The sequence below is a fragment of the Melospiza melodia genome, chromosome Z, assembly GCF_035770615.1.
Source record: "Melospiza melodia melodia isolate bMelMel2 chromosome Z, bMelMel2.pri, whole genome shotgun sequence".
In the NCBI taxonomy this organism is placed as follows: domain Eukaryota; kingdom Metazoa; phylum Chordata; class Aves; order Passeriformes; family Passerellidae; genus Melospiza; species Melospiza melodia.
The window spans coordinates 75,331,137-75,347,903 of NC_086226.1; the positions used below are offsets into that span (position 1 = coordinate 75,331,137).

At 40.5% G+C, this 16,767-nt stretch overlaps 1 protein-coding gene across 1 annotated transcript in view; it reads right to left on the bottom strand.

Annotated features, from left to right (window-relative positions):
- Positions 1 to 9,589: 9,589 nt before the first annotated feature.
- The window catches only part of LVRN (laeverin), a 34,084-nt gene continuing 26,906 nt past the window's right edge, over positions 9,590 to 16,767 (bottom strand). The window contains exons 17-20 of the mRNA XM_063180501.1: positions 13,171 to 13,341; positions 11,501 to 11,641; positions 10,507 to 10,582; positions 9,590 to 9,831 (exon numbers count right to left, since the gene is read on the bottom strand). Of these exons, the coding sequence (XP_063036571.1) occupies positions 9,685 to 9,831; positions 10,507 to 10,582; positions 11,501 to 11,641; positions 13,171 to 13,341 (535 nt within the window). The 3' untranslated portion in view covers positions 9,590 to 9,684. The remainder of the gene's footprint in view (positions 9,832 to 10,506; positions 10,583 to 11,500; positions 11,642 to 13,170; positions 13,342 to 16,767) is intronic.

Below are 16,767 nucleotides of genomic sequence, written 5' to 3' on the forward strand. Positions count from 1 at the left end.
GCAATTTCTGGTTGTCATACAATAGGCAGAAGAGATCTGCCAGGTACTTACCTGTTGTGGTGTGCTGTAATGTCCCATTTTGGCCTTCCAGGTCACTTTCCCAGGTGTGCCAATACCTCTCTCCCTTCCCCCTTGCCCCCATGCTGAGTGAGTCCTGTCACTCAGACTTAACATTCCAGCAAGGGGTCGTGTGGTTGGTCAAGTTCAAAGGATGCCCCTCAGGCCCAGGGGTCATTGGCCTGTCTGGGTGTCATCTTCCCCTGAGACCCTGCCCCTCTCACCTGGTTGGTGGCTCACCTGTACCTCCCCTCCCCCTGTCCCTGAGCTTAAAAAGGTGATCAGACCATGCGGTCTGGATTCTGTTGGAGCAGTTGCTCACGTTCAGATCTCTGTAACCATGGAATAAACCTCTGGACATTAAACCCTCCAGCACAATCCATCTCCTTTTCTCTTCACCATCGCCTGAAGCTATTCCTCTTGAGGTAACGGGGTCCCTTACAAGCCTGGACTTGTTCAGTGCCCAGCTGCAACCACCAGCAAGCCAAGGTATCTCTGGGGTGATACACCGCAGTTGCTGCCTTTGGCCCAGCAGCGAGGGTCAGACTGGCCCAGGCACAATCTAACTGATAATATTGGGAGCTGTTTTTTTCCAATACTTACCTACCTTCTGAAAACCTGTGGTTCTGAAGGGTGTATGTTCAGTTCAGAGCAGACAGCAGGAGAGCAAAGAGGGTCTCCGTAATCTTAAAGTGTACTTCCCAAAGAAAGCGGGGGAATGGCACAGCCTGCATTTACTGCTGCACAATTCTTCTGATACTGGAAGTATGACATCAGCCCCAGAGAGACTGAAACAGAAGACAAACAATCAAAATAGTGCTCCCTAGAGAAGGAGCCTGAAGACAGTGCCAGGTAACTGTCTTAAAGGACCTCACACTTTCTGCCTCATTAATTATGGCTTTTACATAGTACTGAGCACAAAGAGTGGAAATAAAGAAATTGGATAAACTGGGATGAGAGTTCTAATTTCTAATCTGCTTCTGTGAACAACAGAGCAAATGTATTTACTAGAGTTTTTTGGGGTTTTTTTTAAGGTAAGTAAGGAAAAATACCTTGTAATTTTGCATTTTTTATTTTAAAAATATTTAAAAGTGATGAATTTTAGGATGGGGCTGTAGTAAAGAAATATTTTACCATTTTAGATACAATGTTTTTGATTTGATTCACTGTTTCCAGAAGTCAAAAATAAATATGCTCCCCAGTTCCTGAAGTGATGTGCAACCTTGTGATTCAGCTTGCTGCCTTTCAAGTTTATTTGTTGCACTACTTCAGACAACTCAGCCTTCTCCAGATGCCAATTTGCAGCATGCTGTAATCACTAATGGCTTTCATTATTCTTCTCTGCAACACTGCTAAATCCTAAGCATTTGAAACTGTTGTCTTACAAATTCTCCTTTTGTAGCTTAGACAAATAGCCCAACGTGTCTTTTTATCTTAATCAGCTGTACCCACCCATTCTCTGAGGTAGTTTATAATCCAGATGGAGGCAAGTAGATTTTTTAATTTACCATATTTTTCTTTCCCTCCAAACATTTTTAAACCCAAAAGTTGATACATAATTCAAGTAGCAGACCTTAGCTAGGTGATGCAAATGCTGCTACACATGTATTCATGTGTAGCTACATGTATACATTTTGCTTCACAGAGTGGTTTGGGGGGCTTTTGTTGTGAAAAATAAACCAGAAATCACTCTAGGGAAAAAAAAAGTATCACAGTATCCTGGGTACTGATATAAAAACAAACAAAAACCAAAAAACCTACAACCTGTTTTATTCTCATAGTTTTTCCAAGGTTCTTCTTTCTCCATATTCTACTTGATGAAGAAAACAGAATTTAACTCTATCAGTATAAAAATTGTAATTAAACCGTCTTATGCTTAATTACAAAGTGGATTTCCACTTTGAAAGAGATTTCCACTTTGCTAATTATACTTGTGTACCTGAACTTTTTCTGAATTGCTTGTGCATGAGTTGTATTTGTTTATTATGGCATACGTGGTAACATGTAGCTTGCAATCTGCTCAGAAAAACTTCTACTGCGTGTGTGTCAGGCTATAAGGATGTAAACATAGGAAGATTAAAATCTCAGGTGACATCTAGAGAGATTGATTTCAGAGGTGAAACTCCTGTGGGTTCCTCTAGGGACAAGTTTTCTCTGCCGTGAGCACGGGACTGTAAATACACCTGGGTAGATACAATACAGATGTTCCTACCGGGGCAGAGGGAGGTGCAGAGGAGCAGATGTCTTAAATTTCTCCTGAGCTTTCGGGTCAGACTGATTGCTCCTTGAACCTCCCAACACACTCTGCCTGCCATGTGCTCAGTAGGACCTACAGCGAGACAAATGGGGCAGCTGAAAAAGAAAAAAAACCATGTTTTTCAGTGTAATCAATTGATCTGTGATGCTCTTTCCTGTTACAAATATTTCTTCAGATCTCTATTATTTAATTGTTAAAATTTTGACAGAGTGCTGTTCCTCCCATTTTATAATTAACCCCCCCCCCTCTTTACCCTAATTTTTTCCAAACAACCAGGTTTATCAGGTCTTTCTGCCTCTTCCTGCATGTTCTAATTGGCAAGTCATTGTAAGGATGGGGTGGGGTGGAAGGGGTGGAACAGACAGGGGGGAAGTACATCAATGTCCATGTGATAAATGAATATGATTCGTGCTAACAATTGCAATTATATTGATATTTTAGAAAATATTTGTTTAAAAGTAGTAGAGGAAAAGGATAAGTAATTAGTGTCACAAAACAGACGTTCTCAGATGTTCATGAGAGAATAGGATACCGGATGTAGTTTGAGATAAGTAAAATCCCAAAATGGAATGGGCCTCGGGATAATTAGAGAATCGGCCTTGAAATGGACAAAATTGAAATGATTCCAGGTATCTATGAAATAATAAGGCTTACTTTTGTAATATAATGCTGGTTTCTATAACACAAGACTTGGGGCGCATGTGTAACCTGTGGGGTTGTTCAGAGGACAGTGACAATGACGAGAAGCCTGGGTCAGAAGCAACCACCAAAAAGCCAAAAGACCACGTTGCAACAACTGGAGCATGGGCTGTGCAGTATAGTGATGTAGATTTTAAGAATTGAAAATAGGAGGAGATTTACAGGAAAATACTGATGAACATGTGTATAAGTTGTGTTTTGACTCCTGTGCTTTTTGTACAGGAGGCAGGGTGAGAAAACCTCCCCTGTACCCTGACTGGTTTTGCATATACTTTATCCGAACCATTGCCAAATTTATTTTTATACCTGCTTGATTATATTTGATTGTATTTATTTTATATAAAATTGCTGCTCAATTAAAATTGCTGCTAAAATTCTAATTCTGTTGTTTATTAAATTAGACATAAAATTAGACATTAAATTAGAACTTCATAACATCTGGGAGATGATTCTAGTGGCCAAGATGCCCAGAAGAGAACATGCAAGAATTGTGCGAGGCACAAGGGGAGAGCAAACCAGCTCCCCTTTTCCAGAGGAAATGTCAGAAAGGAGTGGTTCGGGACTGGGCTGAATCCACTTCCTTCCTTCCTTCCCACTGGGCTGCTCTAGGAGTGGAGGTGAAAGAGCTGGGAATGAAGATGAGCCTGGGAAAAAAGAAAAGTAGGGGGATGGTTAATTTTTTGTTTTGTTTCTCATTATCAGAGGCTGTTTTAATGGGCAACAAATATTAGGCATCTATTTTAATAGCAAAAGAATCAAATTATTTTCCCCAAGTCAAGTCCATTTTGCCCTGTCCTGGTTCCACCTAGACAGTTAATTTTTGCAATAATTGCAGGGCGAGCATGTCCAGGATAGTGATGTTATGGGTGTTATTCTGTACCACCACATCATTGCCAGGGACAGGGGAACCATAGCAATGAGAACAAAGACATACAGACCTCCTTGCTAGCTCCAAAGAAGATCGTTTATTGTAAAGAATCAAGACTTTCTATACTTGAAACTTAACCAAAACCTAACGAAAATAGGCCCTCATTTGCTGGCTGCGGCTGTGGTGGCGTCGTTCACGCATCGCTTTACCCAGCGAGCTCTCCTGACGCAGTGCCCGAGTTTCTCCATCAGCTCCCGGCCGTGCACCAGGAGTGGCTCTTCCCAGAAAGCAGCACAGTCCAGGACACAGCTGTAGGACTTCAGTGTCAGTAGTTCAGCATTGAAGGCAGGGGCAAGAATGAGGGAGAGGTCTTTTTTAAAGGTTCCTAAAAGGTGTATTCTCCACAGGATCCAGCACCACAAGACACAGAACACAGCTGTGCAGGGATTTTTATACAGGGAAGGTCTCAGGGGAGGGTACAAATTTTTAGCCCATAGGGAAAGTGACAGGGAGGAGCATTAGGCAGGGTTCACGCCGCTCAGTGGGTTAACACAGGGGAGGAGAAGAGTTCAAACAGGCCCATGGAGTTTTGGGAGATCAGGGGATTTTCAGAGCAGGGGACAGGGCCCATCTCAGAAGGAGGAGGGGCAGAGAACATTCTACAACAAAGGGAAAATCTTAGGGTAAGATTGACAGCTAGGTGCGAGGGTGCAACTCAGACTAAGCCAACAATGCCAGGGGGAAAGAAACAAACCCTTGGGGATAAAAACACACCACAACACTCTCTGTTCACATGGTGTCCACATGTCTCCCAGACTGATCCCTGCCTCGCACAAGAGGTCACTATCAACCCACTCATCCTGATGCCTTGATAAGTCTAGAACAGAGGCTAGACAGAGTTAAAGAATAAAGTAGGCATTTACTAAAAGGCCTCAATGAATACACTTTGGGTGGTACAAGAGCCTGGCCAGGGTTACAGCCAAGATGGACCCAAAATAGTCACAAAGTAGATGACCAGTCATAAGGTCTCACAGATTTATAAGTTTTGGTCCATCTGCATAATGGAGCTAATTGTCCAGTTATAGCCCCAGGTTATGAAGTTACATCCTCCTTGTTTGTCTCTTTTCAATTAACCATTGTTTATACTTTTTGGGCTAGGAGCTTATACCCGTTGTCCCTAGTCTCAAGGAAAAGGATTGTTCTGTTTGCCTACTGTATGAAGAGAATCCATGCCAGCACTTAACACGAAGCTCAGAGCTACACAGTAAAGCACCACAGAATCTGAAAAATACGAAAGCTAAAACTTAAGGCATCATTTCCTCCCCTTAGAGGCTCGACAAGCCCTTCACCTTTACCCACAGCTGAACCCTTCCCAGAGTGCGTTCTGGTGAACAAAAGTCAACAGAACAGGATTTACCAAAGGTGAAAAAGGTCTTTATTCCATAAGGCTTTTCTTATTCCCCACAGGGAAGGGGGTCTTTTCTGAAGAGGTCCCTTTCAGGGCCAATGGAAGGACGGATCAGGTATTGTTTCTATGTGAATCTTTGCTTCTTTCTTGTACTGTCAGTCATTAGTATTGTTCCTGTTACTGTTTTTTTCATATCTCATTGCTGTTTGCAGTCAGTTGTTCATATCTCAACCTGTAATACTTGCCTCTTGTGCCTCCGCTCCTCTCCATCAAGCTGCAGAGGGAGGAGGAAGGAGGGAGTGAACAGGCAGCACATGGTTTGGAGTCTCAGTGGGAGCACCAAACTGGGGAGTGCTATTCCTTAACTACAACATGATCCTGATGATAGGCAGCAAGTGATCTCCCTGTCTTTCTCTCAACGTATGTGCTTTTTACCCTCATATTCTTCCTGCATCACAATGGGTATCCCACAGCCAGCCAAGGTCAGCCTCTCCCTCTGCCTGCTCAGGTCCTTGTCTCATCCCATCACAAAGAAGGACAGAGAGTGACCCCCCAAAGACCAGAGCTCACAGCCCCTCTGACCCAGGGAAGGTTTCCACAACTTAAAAACCATAGCAGCAACAGTGGTTTTATTGAAGTAAGATACTGTGAAAGTGAAACTTATCAAATGGTTGTTTAACAATAGGTTCATTCTGTTATTTACTGGGTAGAGATATAGTAATGATTCAAAGTTACCAATTCACAGTCTTAGTGCGCTATGGTACAAGGTTATGCATGACATTGCTCACTTACCAATTGCCTTGGATTGAAAGACTGGTGTCCAATAGGGAAGGCAGGAGCCTCCCTTGGAATGGAGAATGTAAACCCCGTCCCTCCAAATTATTATAATTTCAAAATTAGGGGGCCCTCGGGCGAAGATATGAGGATAGGGATAACAGTTCTTTACTGGTGTGTATAACAAGGCCAACAGAAGAGAGCAGGCGAGAGCTGAGAGAAGGTTCAGGTAGGCTGTCTTATTTATGGGATAAAGGAGTTGGCTCACAGTCAAATACAAGCGATGGAAAAGGTGAAGGTGAGATTCCTTGTGCCCCCTTTATTCCCTGACAAATGAGTCTGCTGTTCCTGTGTTAATCACATATTTCCAGTTTCCAAGTTTGTGGTATCAATGCTCACCATGCCACCCTTTTCCTGCATGGGCTATCAGAGAACAAATTTGAAGTAGAGAAGTTTTAACCTGATCGTGGTCTAGACCTTTGCTTCCTTTGGTGTCTGAACCAAAGTGCCATTGGTTTGGCCAAGAGGCTGTGTCCAGACATCACAGCTGGCTGTGGAGGAGCCCCTGCACCTCTGAGCCAGGGGATGCAGAGATGACATCTCTTTTTATCTTTTGTCAGTCACTGTACAGCAGGAGTGTGGCAAGGCCACATGAACTCAGTTCATTTTTTTCGCATTTTGGCCCACATTCTCTTTCACTACCCTATACTCACTCTTCTGGGACTTCCAGCAACCCTGAAAGAAGCCGCAGGCTGCTGCACCCATCTCATCAACGTGCCATCAGTGCAGACAGATGGCGTGGGGTTTGTGCCAGGCCCCACAACCAGCTGCCTTCTCCTTGCTTGCCTGGGAGGTTCTTGAGGTGCCAGGAGGGAAAGGGGGCACAGCCACCAGTGGGGAAGCGAGATAACTGTGCCAGGAGGTGCAGAGGAGAAGTTGGCTGGTGCTCTTGAACCTTGGCTTAAGCAGCTCTGAAGTCTCCCTCTCCAGTGGGCTTGGTGTGCATTCTTGCCAGCTCACGACTCTGCTGCCCTGTCACACATACATACAGTATGGGCAGCATAAGTGTAGCTTTGTGACTTCCTCGCTCTCAAGACAGAGGGCAGGACTTAAAGCAAAAAGCTGATCTTTTCACATCATATCTACTTTTTTCCCCCCACTCAGGGCCTACTGAATGCATTGTATCTATCAAAGACACACAGCTATTTTTACTGGAAATTGCCCCATATGTGCACACCTTCACAACTACAGGCCCCATGACACCTACACAGTCTGCATAAGTAGTATTAAAGCTCATTTTCTGATGTCCTCATATTCATTTCCAATGAAATTTTTCACCCCAGTTCTCTCCTCAATAAAGCAGCTTTCCCAACTTTTCCTGGATTTGTCCCATGCACCTCTTCTTCCCCTGATGTATTTCCCAGTTGTCACTGCAAACCTCTGCACTCAGCTTGTACTCAACAGCAGCAAGAGCTGCCACTGATACATGCCACCAAGTGCAAATGTGTGGATTCTGGAAGTGTTTCAGATCTGCTCCTACTCAGGCAGCTTGCCTAGCAATCACCTTCACCATTCTGCCTCTTCCATGAAAACTGTGCTGAAATTCTGAAATATATAGATTGTCACTGGGAGGCAGACTTAAGTCAGCAGCCATTATTTGAAAATATCTTATTTTAAATTCTTCTAGTAATCTTTACACATTGGTGGTTCAAATTAAAAGTTTTGTTCAGTAGGATGGAGAAAAAAGTGACAAAAGCATGGAAGACTGGTTAGAAAGGCAGTGTGGTTGCTCATGGTTGGAGAGAAATGGTTTGAACCTGCTGGGCATAGGGTGAAGTTATGGAATGTTTCTTGAGCTTTGCTTAACCCACATCATGAGACATACAGTGACAGTGATTAACTACTGGAAATCACAGAAAATGCTGAAGCAAAACAGCTTCAGTACTGACACAGGTTCCCCAGGAAGGCTGTGGACTTCCCATCCCTGCAGGTGTTCAAGGCCAGGCTGGACAGTGCTTTGAAGAACCCAGTCTGGTGGAAGGTGTCCCATGCCATGACAGGGGGATTGGACCTACATATCTTTAAGGTCCCTTGCAAAACATCCTAAAAAGTCTATGATAAAACCTCCATAATTCACCACAGCCTTGACAGCTTCCCCTGCTCTCTCAGTCAAATTGAAGACTTGCAAGAATACATGCAATTTTCTTTGGTATTACTCATAACTAGATCAAATACTAAGAGGTCAGTTGTTTCCAGCACAAACTTGTATCATCCATATGGGTAATTTCCATACAGTAAAGGGCTTCTCATGCACTCTCAAAATTGTTTGAATTTTTCTTTGCAGCCATAGAAAGCAGAGGAAATTCAGTACAGTTATCATGGCAACATTTTTCCTAAATGTATTTAGAGGGCACCAGTGAAAAATCCTTTGTATTAACATGTCTGGAGTTTACTCTTGTCTTTTCATAGATCAGTATTCTGATTTATTTTGTCTCCTGCATTCCAATGTAACAGTGTTTCCTGATCCATAACATGTTAACTGATCGCCGGTACTGTAATTTTGTCACAATACTGTTACCCTACAAATAAATTGTTTGCATGGACTGAGGATCCCATGCTTTTTTTTAAGCACAGGTTGATATGGTTTGCTAATTCTAATAGGCTGTATTCTGCCTGTTACCTCCAAAATGCTGTGTAATCAAGGTGACTAACCTTGTATCTACAGCAAAGCATTTGGATTCTGATAGGTCCCTTCTAACTCAGCGTATTCAATGATTCTGCGATCAGCGAGCACCTCAGTGCAGTTAGAACAGTGATGTTCCAGACGAGTAAGTTTAGACTAGACTTTGCACACTGGTGCCATGGACAAAATGACCTTCAAATGTCACACACATCATCTCCAAGATAAATTTTAGCCAAAGATAATGCAGTTCATACACTCCAAGACCATTCTGGGGGCTGAAGCATGCTAAATGGAGATAACTAGCAGGGTCTCTTCAGAAGCATCTCCTAATCAAACACAAATGTAGACACCTTAAGTACAGATCTGCTGAGAAAAAACAAAGTTTGAATGACAAGGCATTAATTTCTCAATTAAAATTACAATTTGAGGATTCTGTACTCCTTTCCTCCATACAGGTCTGAAGTAATTATGAAGCTTATGTTTCACAGAACTATTCTAAACTATTGTCCTCTTTGCAATTCAAGAGCATAGAAGTGGAGACAGACAGGTTATAGACCACTGTACAAATGAAACAAAACAGAATATAAACTTTTTCAGTTTCCTTATGCTATTTTGCCACAAATATGCAGCATACATTTTATTTGAATATTCAGAAGAAAACCTCCAAAGTATTCAAGACTCTATCTATATGTTAGATTATTAGCAATGCATCCCTAAGACCTCATTCAGGGGGAAATTATTTTAGATATAAGATTCAAATATGTTTATATCCTCTTTTACTAAATCCTTGATTTCTTTGTAAATCATTTTATCCAGACTTTACAGTGGAAAGACAACCACAGCACTCATAAAAATGTGCTTTATGTTTAATTGAAGCATATAATGAATACCAATATGATAGTGAATCACATATAATATACTGGAAATTGTTTTCCAAGTCAATCATCTATGTTCTTCTCTAACCAGCTGGCAATTTTGATTAGCAGTTTTCTCCTTTCAATATTTTCAAGTTTTGCAGATTCCAGTAGCATAGTAATAGTCTCTCTCTCATCCTCTTCCAAAGTAGCATTATAAAAAACCTGCAACTGAAGAAATAAACACGGGCTTAGTTCACACACAGCTTCACTTGCAGCAAGCAACTGTGTGCCTGACAGACGCTTTGGACAGAGCTGCACAGAAAAGGGGCAGATGACAGAGACTGAAGAGGGGCTGGGGCAAGGTCACTGATTTACACTAACGCGGGAAAGCTCCTTACATATCAAGAATGTGCCCTTTTGCTGTTCCTCTAAAAATCCTTTCAAATGCAGCCAACTTCACTGGTACTGGTGGTACCACACTGTCTAGGACTAGCTGGGTAGAAGAATCCTCTTGTGCTGCCTGTTCTACAATCACAGAACAAGAAATCTTTCTCATCAGTCTAATAGGCAAAAGACAAGAGAGGAGTGAAGAATAGTAAGTAAATATGTTGGGTAAGCAGTGATTGAACAGTATGAGGAATTAAACAGATGTCAGTGTGACAACCTAACAGGCCAGCTGCCCAAATGCTGGTACATTTTCAGTAGGTATCACGGCAGAAGTTGTCTCTAAAGACAGATTTGATAGAGGAAAATGAGACAGTTTTGATAGAATTTGTGGAGATTCTGCTTGAAACATGAAGGTTTGGAAGACATCAACATTATGGTCAATGATTCCTTTTAAGAACCAAAACTTGTATTTACAAACTGGCCATGAAGTTTGGACTAAATGCTTCTCTGGTTTACCTCTTGGATCTGTACATCTGTTTTGACAAATCTTCCCATGGCTTTTAGTACATCATGCAATAATTCATGCCCATATCTGTAAAATTGAGATAAAGATCCTTTAAATGGCACATTACCAAATATACTAAATTACATCTCATTTGAAAATACTCACACCATTTACTGATTATTTACTATGCTGCAAGTATCAACTAAGTACGCAAACTGAAGTTTGCAACTATGGACTCTTTTCCCTCTTTTGAAGAACTACCATTAATATTCAATTTAGACATTTGAGCTGCATGAAATTCAATAATTACCCTTCATTTTCATGTCCTAGAAAGAGCTGGTGTTTGTACTTTGGTAAAGTGAATTCTTTGCATGAAACAGATAATGTCTCTGAGGCCATACAGCCAAACTGAGCTAAAACAAGTAACCGGTAATGTGTCTAACAAGCTGATGTTCCTGTTGCTATCTTGAGGGTAGCATACAAAAAAACACTTGCACTATTCTTTTTGTTTGAAAATAAGGGGACAATTTTCCAGCAAATTTCTCATAAATTTGGAACACAGAAAAGCTCTGTAAGGGAACAAGTTGATATGACTCAAGTGTGCTACAACTTGCCTTTTCTAGTGTTAATAATAATTCACATATGAGGATTTTACTTCAGCATTTTATACCCACAATTTACAGCATTTACACCCTCTTGTAAAATCCTAGCAGGTATACCCACTTCTAGAGTCAGGATTCCCAGGAGTACTTAAAAGTACAGAAACAGTCATTAACAGAATAATTTTTAAAGTCTTCTATGTTTGATGAGCTATTCTTTGGCATTAAACCCTGATCAGAATTGAATCCTCTGAAAACTCTGCTCTGCATACTCAATTGAATCAATCATTACAAATAGCCATCCCTGGAAGGAAAATCTGCACCTGAATTTCATAGCTCAAACATAAAAGAGAGGAAGAAGCCAAAGAGCCACAGAAATTAAAGGAAACCAAAACTTGTTCCTTACCCTTGACTTAAAAGTGGCCAATTTTCCGTAACAAATTCCCAGGCTATATGGTGCCCAATATCCTTAGTCGCTACATGTGAGATGATGACTGAAGTACAATTGGAAGAAAATAATGTGTCACTGAGTCCATATTGCAAGTACCTGTTAGAAAAGCAGGAAAGAAGTGAACCTTTCACTTGTGTTTTAAAATGGAAATATACAGTATTGCAATCTGGAAATGAAATCCAGTTCACAAAACATCCTATCTCAAATAATATCAGCATGTGGAAGGTTATACCAAAGTTAGTGTCACTCTGAGCTCAGGTATATTCAGCTTAGGTATATTCAGCTCAGGTTCTGTCCTTAACATTTGTTCTTGCACATAGACTATTCACTTAGTCTATCCATTTGTAGAATATCAAATGGACATAGATGTGTTTCTTCTCTTGGCACCAGAAAGACAAGTGCTCCTACCAGTTGGAAAGGCAGACTGCTCTTCACCTTCAGGCAATTCACCTCATTGTGACTCAGATGGAGCCTATAGAGTATGCCAGTGAGACACTTTTACACACAAAAACAACCTGTTTATAGGTTCCCCTACAGCGAGACTCAATTAAATTTTTTTTATGAGGACTAAGGCAGGATTTCAGAAGTGTCTTCTAATGATGTCAGTGGCAGTGAATGCCTGAACATCTTGAAAAGTAATTATTCTCTGTCTTGCCTCAGTGTTTACCTTGCATGCTCCTACTTCCAAATGAACCCTTTTATAGTTATTTTCTCATAGTGTGTTGCAGGCAGCTGCTTTATGGGTAGAGCTGGGTTTCTCCCCTTTTGCAGGCCCTATGTTTAACATAATGGACATAATTGTGAGGGCCAGGGAAAGCACATCTTAACATTCTTCACCCCAAAACACTCCCTAGGTGGCATTTCAAAAAACAGATTGGTTTGTCAGCTACTGGAGTACATGGAGGAAGAAGCTCATAACAACTTCCTGATTTATCAGGGAATGGTGCTAGCCTGTTCCAAGAAAAAGGCAATAGGATCATGGGTCAAGGGGGAAATTAGTATAGGTGGTTGGGCATCTCTTTGCAACATTTCTTATCTTATTCTCTTATTCCTATTTCTTATCTTATTCTCTTATTATCTTAGTCATATTTTTCTGTCTTCCCAAATGACCACCACACTGGAAGGACTAAAGCATTACTTCTACACCTTTAGACCCATGGAGTTTATGCGAATGTTTCTTTATGATGATAATTCTTTAGACCATCACTGCCAAAATTCCACCCCTTAACAAATGCTTTAGCTACTACAAGTATGACTGATTAGAGAATTCAACATCATTTTACTGACAAAGATAAAATGCCAGTAAAAGAAAATAAACACAGCATTGCAAACTAGGTTCTGGAAACTTCTGGACAAGATTCTTCAATATATGTCCTAACTTTTTGGTTGGCCCACATGGAGTCAGGACTCAAGACCTGATGGTTGTATTTGCAGAAGGATTGTTTATTGCTGTTTGTCCCATTTTTCATACTTGCTCCCTAACAAAACTCTTTAAAATGTTGCCAGTGGTTGACAAGACACATGCCTCTGTGGCAAGCAAACCTCTACCAGCTTTGCACAGTAAAGTATTTTTGTTCTTGTTATTTACTTGTACATACACAAAGATATACTTTGATCAAGGTTACCTGTAAAGTAACCATGGCTCTTTGGTACAGCTCATGGCATGGAGCAGGATATCTTCATCTTCTTCAACGTAGTCGGTATGGTTGTACATCTCCCATGCAAAATTCCATTCTTTATCACTTCCCACTGCAATACCATAGCAGCAGACTGTTCTTCTAATTAGAAAGGGGATTCTGCAAGGTAAAATATTTAAAGGTACTCTACTGTTGTAGGGACAAATCCTGTTGTAAATGCGTAACTGAAACCAAATGTTTATTTACAGTTGAAAGATACACAGCAATGCAAATATAAAATATCAGTGTAAATAAAGATAGGAAATCTGTTTGCTTTATTTATGATTTAAACATTTTAAAAGCATGCAGTTTAAAGGAAACAAAAAACTCCAATATTTTTAGAGCAATTGGACCAGAGTATTTTGTGTACATACAGGGTCAATGCCACTGTTCCCCATCACAGCCTAGGAAATGGATCACACCATTAAAGAGTGCACTAATGCATATATGCATCATCCCAGACAAGCCTATTCTAAGTTCCTTCAGTGAATGCACCCAGTAGGAAAAGCCATTTGCAGCACAGAAGGAATCAGAAGGGACATTTGTCCATGCAACAGGCAGCCTCCTATTACTCCCTCCCCAGGGCAGAGTCCTCAACGGGGCAATGAATTTCATAACAGAAACTAAATGTAAACATTACCAGTGTAATGCTCCATATGCAAAGGCTGAACATGAAATTTTTTCTGTAGCAATGATGTGTCCCTAATATTAAGACATTTTAAACACTTTTCAGTGAAAGCAGTGTTCTACTGTGCAGGCTATCTGAAAACAGTTTCAGCTAATGGTATTTTGGACTAATGCCCCTACAGAAGAATGGGTCCCATTGCTATAAGCAAAACATTTGACTTCCCTATGTCATTTGGTTAGTCTGCTTATTATTACATTAAGCCAAGATTGTAAATGAAGGTGTAAAAAATGCCCTCCCTTTGATCAGAGGATACACTTAGGAAAACAGATAAGTTTCTGGTAAGAAAAGCCATTCTTCATGCCCATATGGAAACAGCAAATTCAAATTTAAATAATTTGAGAAAAATTCCTGAGTTTCAGCAGATTATCCTAGAGAAAATGAGGATGATTCTAACAGAGTTAGTGAGTCAGGAGGAAGGATATATGACATCAATCTTTACAGTACAAGGTAGAGAACAGGAAATTATGAGTTTTGGAAACAAAGGACTAGTAGGAAAGTGCAAAAGACTTGGGTGTTTTACATGACAGACATCGCTTGTTAGTAAAAAGGCAAGATGGAGGGATTTTGGTAATTCTGTTGCAGATGTGGGGATTTCATTGTCATACTAACAGAGAGCATAGGCATGTTCTATATTTACTTTAAAAAATAGTTTGGATTCATTTACCTAGCTATTTGTTGGAACATAAGGGATTTACCACTAAGAATGACATGTAGAGTAGTTTTGTTAGTCTAAAGTATTGCCCTGTGAGGAATCCTTCTCTAACAGATCTGAGTTACAGGGTTTAGTAATTTGTTTCATAATCGTTTCATAATGTTGCAATAAGAGGTCATAGTAAGGTGACAACAGGGTAAAGCTATTTTGGCCAAAGTACAGCTATTTATTTTGCTACTGAAGCTGCTCCAGTAGTTGCAAGAAAATGTTCATTAATAAGTGTAAAGTTGTGTGTGAGTAGCCAAGTTCTGTGTATCATTTGGCTGCAACTCTGATGTACAACATTTGCAGCAGGCTGGATTGCCTGCTATGGGGCAATGGTTTGCTGGCTGGTGACATCTGTGGGGGCCCTGAAGTGGTTTATGTTGTGTAGCTCCCAGAGGATGTCCAGTATGGTCCAAAAAGGGACTTTGGAGCTTGAGATTATATTAAGTGAGGGGTGTGACTTATTAATATTGAATAAGCTGTGTGATTTGACATTGCTGAATAAACTCATCTTTCCTGGCTGTGTGATTTGACATTACTTGCCTGCCAGGATCCCTCATTTCTGGATGTTGGGGAAGATGCAAAAAGCTGCTGGAAAGCAGGGCAGGTTATTTTACATTGTGTTTTGGGAATCAATCCAGAAATAACATGGCGATTTCTTAACTTTTGAGAGTAGCAGCAGTATATGTGAACCTTTAGTAAAAAAGTAAAATGGACTGAAATACTGTCCCTCCCCAAGGCTAGTTTCCTTCTGTCAAAAGACAAGCCACTAACAGCATCTAAAAGAATACATTAATTTAGCAAGCTTCACTACACTCCTATAATGAAAAAAAGAGTAAAACTGAGAAACTGGCTGGGATTTACAGCTCTAGTTATTTCCATGAAACGGTTAAAAATGCACTGTATTAAGTCCAGTTACGTTCTGCTCAGAACAATTTGGAAATGTTCAGCTGAAAGTTGATCACCCAGTCTGAAGCAGAAATGCATTACTTCGTTCCACAGATGTGAGAATCCTTCTGGGTTCCACCTGTGGCAAAACAGCTGCTGTGAATTTGCTCTCAGCATGGAGCACATAAGAGCATCTAAAGGGATTTGTCTGTGAAATATGGGTCAAAAGTGAATTGTGCCTGTTTTCCTCTCCTACTCAGCATAAGTAAATTCGCATTAACTGCATGGGAACAGTGATCTGTCACTTGAAACATAAGAAGTGTCCTGTCTTCTATGGGGTTTTCTCCTTAAAACATGATCATTTTTTAATGATGATGTTTAACTTAACCAAATTCAGAGTTTCATTTTTTCCACACATAACGCCCAGTAAAATCCATTTTAACTTTTCTCAGTGTCAAGATGGACAGCAAAATGAATATTCTTAATCAAATTCCAAACCCAATCAGCTGATGTATTTCGCAGATTTTCAGCTATTCAGGTCAAACAAGGTATGTAGTATTCCATCACCTCAAATGTTATTCGTAGGGAAGGATGTCTATTTTGAAAATAGACTGACAATTCAGCATAGCATTGTTGCTTTTAGTGTGGAATTGCAATAATATTCACTTTAGAATGGAACAAAATTTATGTAGGCTATTTAAAGTTTTCAGTCTAACTGCAAAACTCAGTTTGGCTTTTATAAGGATGATCACTATGAAACTATTTTAGAAAACTCAAATATAATGGTACAAGTTCAGTTTACTTAGCCAACTGCATCTATCAACATATATCAAATAAAACTGAAATGTTAATCACAACTACCACAAATAAAAAGAAACTTTAAATACTCACTCACCAGTGCCAACACTATTTGACTATTGCATAGAAAAACATCAAAAGAAAGAGGGAGGAAAAGAGAATAAGAATTTCAATACATTGTAAATTTTTTTCAATGATGCAATGGTTGAATACAGAAAGTCTCTTCCTGAGAGTCCATCGTCACAGACCAGACCCCTAACCCCTGGGCTCCAGCCCCAGCATAGGGACTGACAGCTATTCCCAACACCTCTTTATGTGAGCACAGAACATCCAAGGCACTTTGATGGCTCACCAGGGGCAGATGTTTGCTGTATCGTGCAAACATCACTTCACTCAGGATTGTTAAGAGAAGCTTAAAAGCTGAGTTGGTGTATGTGACAACCCCAAGGCTGTACTACTGCAAGGGGACTGGGCC